The sequence below is a fragment of the Hemiscyllium ocellatum genome, chromosome 3 (assembly GCF_020745735.1).
Source record: "Hemiscyllium ocellatum isolate sHemOce1 chromosome 3, sHemOce1.pat.X.cur, whole genome shotgun sequence".
NCBI classification, from domain to species: Eukaryota; Metazoa; Chordata; class Chondrichthyes; order Orectolobiformes; family Hemiscylliidae; genus Hemiscyllium; species Hemiscyllium ocellatum.
The window spans coordinates 26686540-26704543 of NC_083403.1; the positions used below are offsets into that span (position 1 = coordinate 26686540).

Sequence of the window (18004 nt, forward strand, 5' to 3'; positions counted from 1 at the left end):
TTAATGTGCCATCACCTTTCCCCACATCAGTATGGTGGGCCCTCTCCCTTTAAAACCACAGGAGTGCAAATCTCACCTAATGAATGTGGAGTTAAAAGCTCTTTGTTTCTTTGCAATGCTGCCAGATGTACAATGCCAAAATAAATTGATGCTTTTTTTCATTAAAGAGAAAGCCAATCGGTCAATCTGTCTACCTCAGGACTACAATGATGGAGCAGAGTCCTGTGGACTGGCAAACACTATTCACCTCCCATTGGCACCTTCTGGCCCAGATGGTCTGAAGGCACATGTTATCAAGGTCGAAGAGCAGAGTACAGGGCGCGACTGCACTGCCCTTTCACTTCCAGGTGCATTTCCCAAACTTTCTACTTTGTGAAAAGAAGTTCTGTCTGAATCGTTGCTGTATAAGATGAATGGCCAGCCAACTTGAACGTTAAATGTTGTGAATAAAACAAAATCTTGAAGTTCAGTTAAGAGGGCATGGTTTTTTTTGAGGTAGTAACAGAGCACACGGAGCTAGGGAAAAGGCAGATGATTGGCCCTAGGTAATACAGCATCATTAGACAATAAACATGATGGGCTGAACGGCCTCGTTATGCACCGTAATGATTCTGTGAAATACATTGTCACCTGCACAGCAAAAAAATCTTGTCAACTCCTGGTGAAATGTAGATTCCATCCACATTCCAACAGTGGCACTTGTTAATGTGGAGTTGTGAGGGAGTGAGTTGGATGATGGGCCTGTAATAAGCCAAGTTCTCATTAGACAGATCTGTTGGATTTGTCTCGGATTGATCCCGTGAAACAGTTTAGATTCCTGGTGTGGTTGGACCTATCCAAAATAAAAACACAAACAAACAACGCAGTTTTTGATTTATTCATCCCTTGGTGGAAAATCAGCTGTCGTTTTTAATCTCTTGAACCTAAAGGGACAAGTCAGAAATGTGATTAAATACTCTCCACTTTCCTGGATGAATGCTGGGATGAGTACTGCCTGCAGCAATACCTGGACAACATTCAGGCCTTAGGCTAATAAATTGTGGGTAATTTTCACACCATACAATTGCCAGATGGTGACCAAGTCTGTTCAATGGCATTTCCATCATTGAATCCTCCACAGTCAACATCCTGGGGTTACCACTGACCATAAACTCAACTGGACTCACTACACAAACACAGTGGCTACAAGAGCAGATCAGAGGGTAGGAATACAGCAGTGAGTAACTCCCTGAAGCCTGTCCACCATCTACAAGGCCCACGTCAGGAACGTGATGGAAATCTCCCCATTTGCCTGGATGGGTGCGGCTCTAACAATACTCAGGATGCTTGACAACATCCAGGACAAAGCAGCCTGCATGATTGGCAATCCATCCAACAACTTCACCATCCATCCATCCTCCACCAATGCTCAGAGACAGCAGAGTGTACCATCTACAAGGTGCACTGCAACAACTCCTCAAGGTTCTTCAGATAGTACCTTCCAGACCCATGGCAACTACCATCTAGAAAGAGAAGGGCAACAGATACATGGGAACACTAATACCTTCAAAGATCCCCTTCAATTCACACACAATCCTGACTTGGGAATATATCGCCATTAACACAGTTTCGCTGAGTTAAAATCCTGGCGTACCCTTCCTAACTGCACTGTAGGGGTAATTATCACTAGCCACCCTCCCCATGCCATTCCCATGGACTACAGTGATTCATACAGGCTGCTCACCACCACCTCCTTCAGGTGCTGGAAATAGGGATTGGCAATAAAACTGTGACTCCCAGATCCCATGACTGAATAAAAGACTTAATGGCTCATAAACCTCAGTGCTACGAAGGGAAGGTCGAATGCACAAACTTCAGATTGTAAGAGGAGAGAAGATTTAACATACAGCTTGTACAGAGCACAGAAAATAAGGGCATATCTTTTATGGGGAATATTTTTAAGATGATTCCTTTTTGACATCTTAGAGTTGGAAACAGGGCAATGAGTTTGTACAGTGAACACGAAGAAAGAAGGGACGGTGTGCAAAACAGAACAATGGAGCTCAGAAGTATCAAAAGGTGGAAAGTATTGCCACACATGTGGCTTACAGATCAGAGTGCCCGGTGGGACTCCTGACTATAGTGTTGTCAAGAGCTAAGTCTTCCTTGTTGTGGTAACAAGCTGCTGAGAGAGGATTTGGGATAGAACAAGTCACTTGAATCACTCAGTATCTGAATCCCTCTCCCTCTTGCTATCTCTTTCTATGAACAGCTGTGTAAACTAAAACTGAGAAAATACAACACTTGAATCTAATCGGGCCCATGGGTATTTCCTTTAATGCAGCGTTTTTGCTAAGAACATCTCTAATATGACAAGCAGCAGTCGTTGTCTGATGGGTTGAGATACTGATGTACCCAGTAACGGCCATGTACATGAAAGATCTCAGCTTTCAAATGTTGCCATTGTCAGAGAATCTCAGCCATCGCTGTATATAGAAGATTGGAGCAATCTGCTTGTGTATATAAAATGGCTGCTCATGAGGAACTGCCATGCTAGGCACAACTTGATGGGCCGTTTGGTCCAGGTCATTTATGACGTGGTAACTCTAATTTCAAACATCCCAAAGTTGCTTTACAATCAGTAAAAGTACTTTTTATTTTCTAAATTTGGTCACTTTAACGACGTAGGAAAAGCGACAGACAGCCAATTGGCACACAGCAAGGTTGCTCAAACACCAGTGTGATAATGTACATATCATCTGTTTTCATGAAAGCTGTTTGACAAGACACCAGGGAGAGATCCTAGCTTCTACTACCCACACCAATTAAACGTTTCCGGCTTTCAACCATGCCTACACACTCGCAGAGTCACGGACAGAACAGCACTGAAGGAAGTGATTTCGGAATTGAGTCCACCTCGGGTCACTGTGGAACAATCGAGTCAGTCCCACTCCGCCACTTGATCCTCACAGGCCTGCTGGTTTATGTCATTCAATTTCCTTTCTTCCTCTCACAGAGGCAGTTCCACATCTTGACTGCTTACTGCGTACAATAGGTTTTCCTCCTAATCCCTGTCCCACAAAATCCTCATCCAACAGCTACCAGCCCCCCCCCAATCTTAAATCTCCATTCCCTGTACAATCAGCTACAGGGGACAGATGTTCCTGGTCTACCCTATCTGAGTCTGTCATAATCTTGTGCACCTCCCTTCAGTTTCCCTTCTTCAATGAGAATGCCCCCAGCTTTTCCCACCGAACTTTTCAATGAAAACCCCGTGGCTGGAACCGTGCTTGTAAATCCGCTCCACAAACCTTCCCTTCTTTTGTACACAATGTTGAAAATGTGTTGCTGGAAAAGCGCAGCAGGTCAGGCAGCATCCAAGGAGCAGGAGAATCGACATTTCGGGCATAAGCCCTTCTTCAGGAGGGCTCCTGAAGATGTTTCCTGAAGAAGGGCTCATGCCCGAAATGTCGATTCTCCTGCTCCTTGGATGCTGCCTGACCTGCTGCGCTTTTCCAGCAACACATTTTCAGCTCTGAACTCCAGCATCTGCAGTTCTCACTTTCTCCTTTGTACACAATGTCTCTACTTTTGAAGCTTAAGATCACATATGCTTTGTCAGCCACTCTCTCAGTACACCATGCCACCTTCAATGATCCTTGCACACACAGCCCTTGGCCCCTGTGTACCTTTGAAAGCCTACCCCCTCTGCCAAAATGTATCACCTCATACTTCCCTCACAAAATCCCATCTGTCTCTGTCTGCCCATTCTGCCGATCCTATCATCCTGTGCTGGGAGGTGGACTGTCCTGCAAGAAGCGTTAATGCTGACTTCAGTCTAGAGACAGGCAAAGTCACTCAAGGGGCTCTCTGCTCTCAATTGTCACAGTCAGTGCAGTCAGTGTAAATATTGGTTGGGACTGGACTGTGCTCAGTAGGTGATGCTCCCCACTGTGAAATATACTGACATCAACAACTTTCATTCATATGATGTTGTTGAATGTCTTGTAAAACCCCAACATGTTTCACAGGGACAATATAAAAAAAAAATTGACATTAGTCACGCAAGATGAAACTAGGGAAGATGCATAATCCAAGTGGCAGACTGTAAGCTGTGTGGTAAAAATGGAGAGAGGGGAGTGTCAATTCTTTCAGGGGGATGATTGTAGATATTAATGGGCACAGGCACCTTTGGTGAAGCGATAAATTTAAGGTTTCATGAGGCTAGAATTAGAAGACTTTAGTTCCCTTGGAGGGTTGTAGGAGAGATAGGAAAGGGATTATGGTATGGAAGGAGTTGAAAACAAGGAGAAGAATGTCATCATTGTGCTTTTGTTTACAAATGGGAGCCAAAGTGAGTCAGAAAGTATAATTAATCTACAAAATTCTTCAAAACATGATTGAAGACAAATTGCTCAGTTGGGGTCTGTCAATGCCAGTGGATCTGTGACCCAGTGTAAGTCAAACTCTTCAAAAGAATTTTCTCCCTTATTACAAAATTAATCTTCTCCAATGATGCGGTTGTGTCGTCTGACAGATTCGATTCTGAAAGAATGAGGGTTTTCTTTTCAGCAAATCACTGGAGCACTGACCTTCAAATTTCAGCACTGTCTGTTCCCATTTACTGTCGAACTTTCACATGTGGAGCCTCCACAGTGTGTCAGTGTTCCAAACTCTCTGCTGATGCCAGACACTCAGGGAACTGACTTGAACACGAATCAGCATAAACAAACAGAGAGAGAAACACAGCAGCAGGGCCGCACATGACATGTGCTGGCTTGGAATTCTCTGCTTCCCGTATTTTAACTCACAGTACATCTCCCACTCACCCACTGCTCAAAGATCTGCACTGGTTACTGGGACGCTAGCATCTCGTCTTTTAAACTCTGGTCACCACATTCAACGTCCTCCACACGGCCTCACTCCCCTTCCCCAGCTCCACCATTGCTGTCACCCATTAAGGACCCCATGTTCCTCTCATCCCAAACCTTGAGGGTCTCCATTTTTCACTGCCTACCATGCCAGCTGCTGTCTGGATGCTCAGGTCGGCATCTGTCCCTCTCATTTCATTCTCCTCTCTCTCCTTCTTTGACATCCTTTAAGACTGACTTCTGTGACCAATGTTTTTGGTGATTGGTCCAGATGTTTCATTCTTTGGTTAGACGTCAATGGTTTATCTGATTATGGTTCCATGAGGTGCCTGAAGGGATGCTTTATTACATTGCTTTATTGCAGTGGTATCATATAAATGCAGACCGTTGTTGTTGACATTGAATACCTTGCTTAAGCTCTTTCCCATTGAAATTATCTTTGCATCCATTCCTCAGCCACTGGGCTCTGGCCTCCTCCTGTCTGATTCTCTGACTCCAATGCAGAAAAAGCCCCTTTGGCCCATCCAGTCTGTGCCAGTCAAAAACAACCACCTGACTATGCTAACTCTATTTTCCAGCACTTAGTTTAGCATCCTTGTATGCCTTAGCATCACAAGGGCATGCCTAAATATTTCTTCGACATTATTTGGGTTTCTGCCTCTCCCACCCTCACAGACAGGGAGTTCTAGATTTCCCACCTCCCTCTGGGGATAAATATTTTTTTCCCACATCTCCTCAAAATCTCCTGTCCTTTACTTTAAATTCATACTGCCTCATCACTGGTCCCTCCACCAAGGTGAAAAGTTGCTCTATGTCTGACCTGTTTATGCCTTCATCATTTTATACATCTCAGACATGTCCTCTCTCAATCTCAATCTCTGCAGAAGGAAAATGTCCCCAATCTGTCCAATCTCTCTTCACTATTGAAATTCTTCAGCCAAGGCAACATTCTGGTAAATCTCCTCTGCACCCTCTGCTATCACATCCCTCCTATAATGTGGACTCCAGAACTGCACACAATACTCTAGCTGTGACCTACCCCTCTGAAGTTTCATACAGTTCCAGCATCACCTCTCGACTCCTAAACTCTCTGCCTCAGCTAATAAAGGCAATCTGGTTTGGAGCATTGTCACATTAACAATTATCACTTGAGCTTGCTCTGATAATCCACTTACTAAGTGTGCCGTCTGGGACGGGATTGAGTGCCGCAAACCAAAACCTATTGTGGTCTCAGAATGGTGCAGTGGGAAAGCCACTGTCAGTTTGTAGAGGTTTGTTAGTATCTGACAGATTCTGCCCGTGGCTGTGACTTACCAAGCAATTGAAGGTCATAAAGACAAATAGGTTTATGTAGCTCCTGCTGTACAGTGGTAGTGTCCCTATCTCTGAGCCAGGAAACCTGGTTTCAAGTCCTACTAATCCAGAATCTGGTTTCCAGCATCTGCAGTCATTGTTTTTACCTAGCAATGGGGCATATCAGTTACTGTGGAGATTGCTGCAATGAGTGGATTATCTTATGGGAATAGGCCATGCTTGTTTCTAGAATTAGTGGTGCTGGAAGAGCACAGCAGTTCAGGCAGCATCCAAGGTGCAGCGAAATCGACGTTTCAGGCACAACCCCTTCATCAGGAATAAAGGCAGTGAGCCTGATGGGTGGAGAGATAAGCTAGAGGAGGGTAGGGGTGGGGAGAAAGTAGCATAGAGTACAACGAGTGAATGGGGGAGGGGATGAAGGTGATAGGTCAGGGAGGAGAGAGTGGAGTGGATAGGTGGAAAAGGAGATAGGCAGGTAGGACAAGTCCGGACAAGTCATGGGGACAGTGCTGAGCTGGAAGTTTGGAACTAGGGTGAGGTGGGGGAAGGGGAAATGAGGAAACTGTTGAAGTCCACATTGATGCCCTGGGGTTGGAGTGTTCCGAGGCGGAAGATGAGGCATTCTTCCTCCAGGCGTCTGGTGGTGAGGGAGCGGGGGTGAAGGAGGCCCAGGACCTCCATGTCCTCGGAAGAGTGGGGGGGGGGGGGAGTTGAAATGTTGGGCCACGGGGCAGTGTGGTTGTTTGATGTGGGTGTCCCAGAGATGTTCCCTAAAGCGGTCTGCTAGGAGGTGCCCAGTCTCCCCAATGTAGAGGAGACCGCATCGGGAACAACGGATACAATAAATGATATTAGTGGATGTGCAGGTAAAACTTTGATGGATGTGGAAGGCTCCTTTGGGGCCTTGGATAGAGGTGAGGGAGGAGGTGTGGGTGCAGGTTTTATAGTTCCTGCGGTGGCAGGGGAAGGTGCCAGGATGGGATGGTGGGTTGTAGGGGGGCGTGGACCTGACCAGGTAGTCATGGAGGGAACGGTCTTTGCGGAAGGCGGAAAGGGGTGGGGAGGGAAATATATCCCTGGTGGCGGGATCTTTTTGGAGGTGGTGGAAATGTCGGGGGATGATTTGGTTTATGCGAAGGTTTGTAGAGTGGAAGGTGAGCAGCAGGGGCGTTCTATCCTTGTTACAGTTGGAGGGGGGTCAGAGGGCGGAGGTGCGGGATGTGGACGAGATGCGTTGGAGGGCATCTTTAACCATGTGGGAAGGAAAATTGCGATCTCTAAAGAAGGAGGCCATCTGGTGTGTTCTGTGGTGGAACTGGTCCTCCTGGGAGCAGATACGGCAGAGGCGGAGGAATTAGGAATACGGGATGGCATTTTTGTAAGAGGTAGGGTGGGAAAAGGTATAATCCAGGTCATTGTGGGAGTCGGTGGGTTTGTAAAAAATGGCAGTGTCAAGTCGGTCGTCACTAATTAGCTAGGACAAATGTTTGGCACAACATCATGGGCCGAAGGGCCTGTTCTGTGTATTGTTCTATTAATGGAGATGGAGAGGTCCAGGAAGGGGAGGGAGGTGTCATGCTTGTGTCTACTTGAAGTTAGAACAGGAGAGGTCACTTGGTCGAAGTTACAAGATCCTCAACAGTCTCAGTAATTGTGGAAATGAGTTTCCTCTTGTGGGTCAGTCCAAACATAGATGTTACCACTTAAAAGCTTTGTGGATTTTCAGGACAAAGATGAGGGGAATTTATTTTTCAACTTCATGAGGTTGAAGTCATTACATATTTTAAGCCAGATGTGGATAACTTCTTGCTCAACAAAGGAATCAAAGGTTGATGGGAATGTGGAAATGTGAACACACCCAGATCAGCCCTGATCCTATTGAAAGGCATAGCAGGCCAGAGGAGACAAAGTTCCTACGTCTGCTCTTAATGTGAATGTCCTTATGAGATGTAAGTTCTGGGTGGAAAGCAAGAAACTACATCCAGCAAAGCATTCTAGTCTTCATGTATAGTTCACAAATAAGCTTAGAGGTCCTCCATCAAAGGTTTGAATTATGCAGAGAGGGAATACCCAAACCTCAATACTATCCAATGACTACTGTGGCAAAGTGAATAAGTGTTTGTTAGACAAGGCCAGAATGATGGTTCTCTTATGTTTTTCCTGATCAACTAACTCCTTGACACTCACTATCTAGTTTCCTACTTGAAAGGTGGTCATGTCTGACATATTTGATTGAGTTATAGAGGCATTGAGTCACATTGGAAAGAAACCTTTCAGTCCAACTCATCTGCACCAACCAGATATCCCAATCTGATCTCGCCTCATTTGCCAGTGCTTGGTCTATATCCCTCTAAACTAGATGACTTTTAAAGGTTGTAATTGTACCAGCCTCCACTTCTCGCAGCTCATTCCATACACGCACCACCCTCTGTGTGAAAAAGTCACCCATGAGAAAGTGAGGACTGCAGATGTTGGAGATCAGAGTCGCGAGTGTGGTGCTGGAAAAGCACAGCGGGTCAGGAAGCATCCAAGGAACAGGAGAATCGACATTTCGGGTATAAACCCTTTATCAGGAATCCAGCACCACTCTCTCAACTCTGAAAAAGTCACCCCTCAGGTTCTTTTTAAATCCTTCCCCTTTCACCTTCAACCTGTGCCCAGTAGTTTTGGGCTCCCTTACCTTGGGAAAGAGGTGACACAGGCAGTGGATGAGGGTAATGCTGTGGATGTTGTATATTTGGACTTTTGGAAAACATTTGATATGGTACCACACAGCAGGTTGGTTAACATATTAGGAATTTGAAAATAGAAATGTGTGGGATTAATGGGTTCTTCTCAGTATGTGTTAGAAATTAGCTAAAAGATAGGAAACAAGTTGAACGTAATGTTCCCAAGGAATGGTGTTGGGAGTCTTGCTTTTTCTGATTTATATTTGGAGATGCATGTTCAGGGAAAAACCTCTACATTTGCAGATGATTCTAAGCTGGGACAGTAGTCAATTCCAGGATCCTCGGGTTTAAAATGGAGGCGTAGAGTCCAAGGAAGTGATGTTATACCTCTACAACTCATTGGTCAGGCCACATTTGGAATAACGTGTTCATTTCTGGACACCTTATTGAAGGAAAGATGTTAAAGCCTTGGAGAGAGTGCAAAGGAGATTAACTGGAATGACACCAGGAAGTTTGGATTCTAGATATAAGGAAATATTAGAGAAATTGAGCTTGTTCACCTTGGAGGAGAGCAGAGGTGACTTCATTGAGGTGTTGAAAACTATGAACAATTTTGACAGGGTAAAGAAGGATAGTCTGTTTCCACTCGCTGGCATTTCAGTAACTAGGGGTTACTATTTCAACACTGTCAGTAAGAGAGCTAGGAGTGAGATGAGGAGAAGTGTTGTTACTCAGAGGGTTGTTAGGATTTGGAATGCACTGCCTGGGGGAGTAGTAGAGGCAGATTCTATAGGAGACTTCAAAAGAGAGCTGGATATATATTTAAAAGGGATTAACTTAGAGACCTTAGAGAAAGAGCTGGAGAATGGGACTAGCTGTCTAGCTCTTTCAGGAGCTGATAATACACAGTTGGGTTGAATGGCCTCCTCCTGTACTGTGAAATTCTATAATTCTAAGTTCAATGAAGGACTGCCCCCTCCTGGGGAATCTCCCATCATCCTGTGGCTTTTCATGGAACAGTTACTCAACTGAATAAGCCCTACTTGCTGCAGGTAACAAACAGAGCATTGTGCAGGGGGAGATTCACCTCCTGACTCCTCATCATCTACAAGACATAAGTCAGGAGCATTTCGGAAGAAAAACAGGAAGTGCTGGAGAAACCGTGTGCAGGTCTGGCTGCATCTGTGAGGAGCAGCATTAATGATTCCAGTCCAATACAACTCTTCTTTGGAACACAGTTCATGCTGGACTTGAAACATTAACACTGTTTCTCCATCTCTACCAGACCTGTTGAGATTCTCAACCAGTCTCTCAAACACTGTCTCAGATGTTGTGTCTATTTGACCATAGTGGAATACTTGCTGGGTGCATCTGTGGCACCAGTCATGAAGCTTAAGGTGACCCAGGGCAATGTTTAATTAGTTCTCCAACCACCACCTCAGCTTGACTCCGATTAGTACCTGTAGACAATGGCTGGTGTGGGTACCATCTACAAGGAGTGTTGAAAGGTATCAAGGTTTCTTCAATAGCCTGACCCTAGGAGTTAAGAGGAAAAGCATAACAGATACGGTTGATTCCTTGTAAAACTCAGTGACACTTACAACGAGTTCTGCAAACCTGGCGTTGAGTTCATCGGTGGGCGGGATTGGGAGGGAGAATTCGAGAAGCTGCAGTGGCACACTGCTGTCCTTGAAGGTGATCTCTGGGTGATCAGTGCTCTGGAAGCAACAGAGAAATCCCAGCACATGCCTATTCCGTTTTCTTGGAGCCATGGTCAGCATCTGGTCTGCTAGCTATTGTTCATGATCTGTAACAGGATAGAAAACAGGAGCCGTGAGTACCTCAATGTCATGCACTTGGTAATCCCTTCAACTTAAATTTGTCTAAAAGTTGTTTCCGAGAGACAAAACCCTTGACCTGGGCGCGCAAACAGATAGGGTGATGCTTTGGTTCCACATTTGGACCACTGATCATAGATGTAAGTTCAAATGCCCCCAATCCTGGCTGTTTCAGAACCTTGTTGAAGATTAATAAAACAGTGCCAGTAAAAGTGACCGTGAAGTTATGGGATGGTCATTATCAGCTCAGTACTGTCCTTGATTGTTCTGGTCTAGTTTTTATGTAGTGCCTGTCTCTCATATGACTGACTGATTCTGAAGGGATAGAGAAGACCACATAGTTTTATCAACCCACCACCAGAGGTAGGAAAATCAGGTGCACTGTTGCCTTTATGGGACAACTAGATAAATGGCAATCTCATCAGTGACACGCACATCTTAAGAACAAACAAAGACAGAAGTAATGTCACTAGGGTGAAAGGGGAAGGAACAGGGATTATGAGGTACGTACAAATGTCGCACACAAAGCTTCCCCCATCTTGCCCTGAAGACAAACTCGTGAAAATATGTTGCAGTCTGTAACAGTGAAGGTGTGAGAGAGAAGACAGATTGGGAAAGCAACAGGAAATATGGGGACAGTAAGCAGTGACTGTGTTACTGCATGAGTAATTTGAACACCGAAACTAACCCAAGGGAGACGAGATCAAATCCCATTGCTAAAAACCACACAACACCAGGTTATAGTCCAACAAGTTTATTTGGAAGCACTAGCTTTCAGAGCGCTGCTCCTTCATCAGGATCCCATTGTGACAGCTTGTGAGTTTAAGCCTAATTAATCAAATACATTTTGAATTATGATACTACTATCAATAACTATTAGGCCACTGAGTTGTTGTAAAAACACACCTGGTTTAGTAATGTCCGTTGAGGGAGGAACCCTGCCATTCATACCCAGTCTAACTGATGTATAATTCCAAACTGCAAACTAGTTAACTTATAAGAACTCTCTGAGTTGACCTATCTCTTATAAGGCCTCTAACTGAGATTTGAAATGTGTTTTTATCAAAGATGTTCAAGAAGTCCTTTAGAAATTAAAACTTTAAAAGGTAACTGTTGCCAAAGAGTTTCTGGTACCTACGAACTTAGCAAACCATACCACTTGCTTCTTCCGGGGATGAGGCCTCTGTATTTCAGAGACCATCTGGGGTTCAGCTAAACCTCTGCTCAGGTCCCAGTGGACTTCCCCTCTCTGTAAATGACCACTCTTTTAAGTTCTGCTCTGTCTCAGTTCTGCCAGTGCATTGGAACTGTCAGTGCCCAGCTTACTAATATCAGGGCAAATGAGAGAGGGTCAAAATCCACAGGATGTTGTATTCAGTGCAAAGAAATTTCAAGATGTGCATCATTTTGGTTCATAATATGCTTAAAATAATTAAACCATAATCTTCTGATTCCCACTGGCTGAAGCTTATACTTTATGAACGAATATTTTGGCTCCTGTATGTTATTTAGCATCATACAGTTATGCAGCATGGAAATAGACCCTTCAGTCAAATTAGTCCCCGCCAACCACATTCCCAAACTAACCTAGTCCCATCTGCCTGCTCCTGGCCCATATCCCTCTAAACCTTTCCTATTCATGTATTTATCCAACTGTCTTTTAAACACTGTAACTATACCTCATCCACAACTTTCTCTGGCATTTCATTCCGCACACAAACCACTCTCTGTGTAAAAAAAGTTGCCCCTCATGTCCTTTTTCAACCTTTTCTCTTCTCATCTTAAAAATACGCCCACTAATTTTAAACTCCCCCACATTATGGAAAAGACCTTTACTATCCACCTAATTTATGCCCCTCCTGATTTTATAAACCTTGTGTCCCTCAACTCACTACACACCAGAGAAAAAAAAGTCCCAACCTATTTTTGTTACTCAAATTCCTAGTAACATCCTAGTAATTATTTTCTGAACCCTCTCTGGTTTAATAATATCCTCCATACAACAGGGTGACCAGAACTGCACACAGTGTCCTGTACAGCCTCAACATGATGTCCCAACTCCTATACTCGAAAGTCTGAACAATGACGGTACGGTAAATGTGCTCAATTAGAGTGGTGCTGGAAAAGCACAGCAGGTCAGGCAGTATCCGAGGAGCAGGAAAATCGACGTTTCGGGCAAAAGCCCTTTATCTGGAATCTGATGAAGGGTTTTTGCCCGAAACGTCGATTTTCTAGGCTCTGATCTCCAACATCTGCAGTCCTCACTTTTGCCTAAATGTGCTAAACACCTTCCTAACTACCCTATCTATATGTGAAGAAAACAGTAAAGATTTATGTACCTAAACCCGAGGTCTCTCTGTTCTACAACATTAACCAGGGCCCCGTCATTAAATGTACAACTCTTACCCTTGTTTGCTTTACCAAAGTACAATATCTCGCGTTGATCCAAATAAGACTCCATCTGTCACTCCTCAGCCCATTACCACGATTGATCAAGATCACTTTGTAAGCTGAGATAACCTTCTTCACTGTCTACTATACCACGAATTTTGCTGTCATCCAAAAAATAACTAACCTTGCCTCCTAAATTCTCAACCAAATTATTTATATAAATGACAAACAAAAATGGACCCAGTACCGATCTCTGTAGAATACTGCTGGCCACTGGCCTCCAGTCCAAAGGAACAATCCTCCACCATTAGTCTCTGGCTCCTGCCATAAAGCCAATTTTGTATCCAATTGGCAAGCTCACCCTGAATTCCATGTGCTCTAACTTTGCTAATTAGTCAACCATGCAGAATCTTATCAAAGGCTTTTCTGAAGTCCAAGTAAACATGTCGACCACTCTGCCCTCATCTATCTTTTGGTTACTTCCTCAAAAAACATAGTCAAGTTTGTGAGACACCATTTCCCTCGCACAAAACCATGCTGACTATCCCTCATCAGCCTAGGCCTCTCCAAAAGCATATAAATCCTGTCTTTCAGAGTCACTTCAACATCGCCGAAGTCAGACTCAGCTGTTTATATTCCCAGGATTCTCCTTGTAGCCTTTCTTAGAAAGGCACAATATTAGCCAACCTCCAGTCCTTTGGCACCCCACCAGTGGTTGTAGATAGTACAAGTATTTCTGCAATGCACCCCACAATTTCCTCCCTAACCTCCCACAACACCCTGGGATACACTTGATCTGGTCCCGGAGTCTTATCCGCACTGATGTTTTGTAAAAGCTCCAGCCCTTCTTCTTCTGTAACGTGAGCTGTTCTCAAAACAGCAATATTATTTTCCCGAGTTCACTCACCTCCCTTTCTTTCTCCACAGTAAAAACTGACATGAAATATTCATTTAATCTCCTGAGGTTCGACCCCGTTGATCTTTAAGGAGGCCTACACTCTCTCCCTTTATTTAACAGCTAATTTTAGCTTTGTTTGGTTTAATCCGTCTTGTCTTTCTAGTCTCCAGGGTCTCCCTGACAGAGTGGGCAAACTGCATTCTAGGTGCCAAGGCGGGTAAATGGACCAGACTGCCAGACTAGCTGCTGGGAGCTACACAGCAACCAGGGCATGGACTGCCACTGGACCCAATGTGGGCCTGGCAGTTTGCCCAGAACCATCAACAACCTCACTCAGCACAGCCCTGGCTGAGGTTGCTCAGGGCTCAGTGGCTTTGAGGGCAAGGGAAGTGAACAAACATGGAAACACCTGAGTTAGGAGCACATGAAGAGAGCTTTGAGGAGAGGCTGGATATACTCAGGCTGTTTCCACTGGAGAAGAGGGGGTGTGGGACCTGATAAAGGAGTATGAGATTATGAGGGGCCTGGACACGGTGGGTAGGAAATAGTTGTTACCCTTTGTAGAAGGGTCACTCACACAAAGGCATTATGTTTCAGTGAAAGGCAGAAGGTTTAGAGGGGGATTTGATGAAAAACTATTCACCCAGAGAGTAGCGAGGGAATGAAATGCACTGCCTGGGAGGGTAGTTGAGGTGGGAAACCTCACAACCTTTAAGAAGCACTTGACGTGGTTATGTGCTTAATGCAGGAAAGTGGGATGAGTGTAGATAGTGATATGTTTTTGGCAGTACAGACTTGATAGCCGAAGGGCCTTTTCTATACTGTCTGAGTTTTATGAGCAGACATAGGCCATTCGGCCTCTTGAGCCTGCTCTGTCATTTAAATAAGAGCATGGCTGATCAGTTTGTAACCTCAATGCCATACCCCACTTACCCCCGATAACCTTTCACCTCCTACCCACCCCCTCCACATCTTCTTTCCCAGGAAACTGCCTTAAACATCTTCAGCCTCTCTTCTTCCACCACATCGAGAGGGAGGGAGTTCCAAAGATCCAGGACCCAAAGAAAATATTTTGCCTCATTCTCTTTGATAAAACAATGACTCTGCTCAAAACAAAGCTTGGGTTCAAGGGTTGCAAAGCGACGGCTCGGGAATCAAGCAAAATAGGAACGTTTTGCAAGAGCAAAATGACGATTTATGATGTGCAACACTGCCCCATCATCATCCTCCTGCTCCAGCGTTCTAATGTTCCTGTCAGAAATAGTGTTGAGTTTTGAGGAACTGAAACAGTGCCTGAAACTGGAGAGATATCAGTTTAGTGAGTGCACGAAGGGGAACATTACAACATGTTTGAGGGGCTGAATGCCTCTCCCAATTCCTGATATTTTAATAACATTAAAAGCCAGGGTGAGACAAGGACCTCCATGGTGATGCAACAGAGTTTGCAGTCAATATTTAAACAATAATTTTTCACTCAGAGGCCTGATGTGAAGTAAGGAGTTTTTCTGGCAAGAGGCCTTGTATAATCACTGCTCTGTAAACATTTGACAGTTTGAAACTGAAAACGAACACCAAAAAGAATTATTGAAAGGATGGTGAAATAGTAAATCACTTGCAGACTAGTAGCTGTGAGGCTATAATCATAGATGTCAGAGGCAGGGTTCCAATCACCTTATCATCTCCCTTTGTAACACATACACACTCGCACAAAGCTGCCAAGGAACCAGATGGCCACATTGCGAGACTTCCAACAAACCCGGCTAATCATCCAAAAGAATCAGGTGAGATAGTGCTGCCAAAGTACTGCCAAGACATTACTACGGCTGCCAAGCAAAAGGGATGTCACCCTTCCTTTCAAAGGAGGAGAGTCTCAGTGTGTGCACACCAAGCCTTAATGAAGGAATATTAAGGTAGGAGTCACATGCTATAAGTTACATGGGAATGCAATGTCACTTTGCCAGAGTGGCATCTTATCACGTCAGGATAATTTCAGATGCTTTTTATTTCTATTCTCACGTGGGATATTGGCACATCTGGCCAAGTCAGCATATATTTGACTCTTTAGGCCTGTTTAAGGAGCCATTCAAGCACATTTGCTGCAGGTCTGAAGTCAGATGTAGGCCAGACAAGGAAAGGGTGGCAGATTTACTTCAGAAATAATGAATAATTTTTTATGAATGATTTTTATTGTCGCGTGAATTTTATGGTAAGAATACATCCAAACCCAGTGAAAAGCTTTCAATTATTGCCATGGTCCGGCGCCATTTTGAAAAATTTAAACTAATAACAATCACTAAAGGGAATTAGTAAAACAGATGGGTTTTTACTCAGAAAAGATTTACAAGGATGTTGCCAGGGTTGGATGATTTGAGCTACAGGGAGGCTGAATATGCTGGGGCTGTTTTCCCTGGAGCGTCAGAGGCTGAGGGGGTGACCTTATTAGAGATATACAAAATTATGAGGGGCATGGATAGGGTAAATAGGCAAAGTCTTTTCCCTGGAGTGGGAGAGTCCAAAACCTGAGGGCATAGGTTTAGGGTGAGAAGGGAAAGATTTAAAAGGGGCCTGAGGGGCAACTTTTTCACGCAGAGGGTGGCGCATGTGTGGAATGAGCTGTCAGAGGAAGTGGTGGAGGCTGGTACAATCACAACATTTAAAAGGCATCTGGATGGGTATATGAATCGGAAGGGTTTGGAGGGATATGGGCCAAGTACTGGCAAATGGGACGAGTTTAATTTAGGATATCTGGTCGGCATGGACGAGTTGGACCAAAGGGCCTGCTTCCGTGAGGTATATCTCTGCGACTCTAATTGACAGTTGCCATTAGACCAGCTTTTATTCGATTGAAATCTCGCCAGATGCCTTGGTGGGGTTTGAACCCTTTCCCCAAAACAATAGCCTGAGATGCTGGGTTACAGAGATCACCCACTATGCCACTGACGCTTTTGGCAGTACATTGAATTTTCAGTCTCTCTTCAAGCACCGTCCTCAGTTCAGCTTGCTAGGTTGCACAATAAGTGTATTCTGATGTTGCAGCGTTTTTGCAGCATAGATACATGGGGTGGCACAGTAGTGCAGCTCCAACAATAGATAAAGCCAAATCTGTTTCCTAGCTTCACGACTGAAACAAAGGCCTCGTTGGTGCTAGTCAAAGACTGGCAGGAACTGTCCGGCAACGAGCGGCCATGGACAAAGCAACTCACAGCTGAGAATCGCAAACATTGATTACATTGCTGCTGGAGATGGGGCTAGGAAAGAAGTAATAATAACTTGACAAACACTTTTCTTGTTCATGCTACCCCAAGCGATGCTAGTTCACTTGCGTCATTCACTGGCGTGTCACTGTTCAGTTACATGTCAGAGTAGTGCCATGTTCTCAGAGTAGTGTGGCGTCCAGCAAATCTGTAAGGTCATGAGATCACAAGACATGGCTTGGCTGGTGGTGAGAAGGGCCCTGCCTGTGAGATCCTTTATGCACGCCCGGACTCTCAGCCACACCGCACACTGCCCTTGAAGCAGCTGCGGGGGTTACGAGACTGTCACATACCTCCTTCTGGAATGTGCCTATGCAGAAGAAGTCTGCAGAGGAATGCAGTGGTATTTGTCGAGGTTCGTCCCGAGCAGCGCTGTGATGCGGGACTCCGTGCTCTACGGCCTGTTCCCCAGGACGCACACCAAGACGAACATCAACTGTGCCTGGAGGATCATCAACTCGATGAAGGACGCTCTCTGGGCGGTCCGAAACCTGTTGATCCTCCAGCTGAAGGAGTTGACCCCGACTGAGTGTTGCAGACTGGCACATTCCAAGGTCCAGGACTACGTGTTGAGGGACGCGCTGAAGCTTGGGGCAGCTGCCGCCAAGGCGCGGTGGGGAAAGACCACTGTGTAACATCTGCCTGTCTGAGAAGAACAAGGGGCCCATGCAGTCATTTGGGCTCTGCTGACGCCTCAGCTAAATATATGGACATATGACTGATAAACATACAGACTTGCAGATACAAATGATAAATTCTGATCTCTGTATGCAAAGAATTTGAATGTTGA

The 18004-nt window shown here is 44.9% G+C and overlaps 1 protein-coding gene across 4 annotated transcripts in view; it reads right to left on the reverse strand.

The window, feature by feature from the left end:
* Positions 1–18004, reverse strand: part of daam2 (dishevelled associated activator of morphogenesis 2) — a 312353-nt gene that overhangs the window by 181368 nt on the left and 112981 nt on the right. For all 4 annotated transcript variants that reach the window (XM_060849181.1, XM_060849197.1, XM_060849203.1 and 1 more), the window contains exon 2: positions 10435–10640. In XM_060849181.1, coding sequence (XP_060705164.1) covers positions 10435–10614 — 180 coding nt within the window. In that variant the 5' untranslated portion in view covers positions 10615–10640. The remainder of the gene's footprint in view (positions 1–10434; positions 10641–18004) is intronic.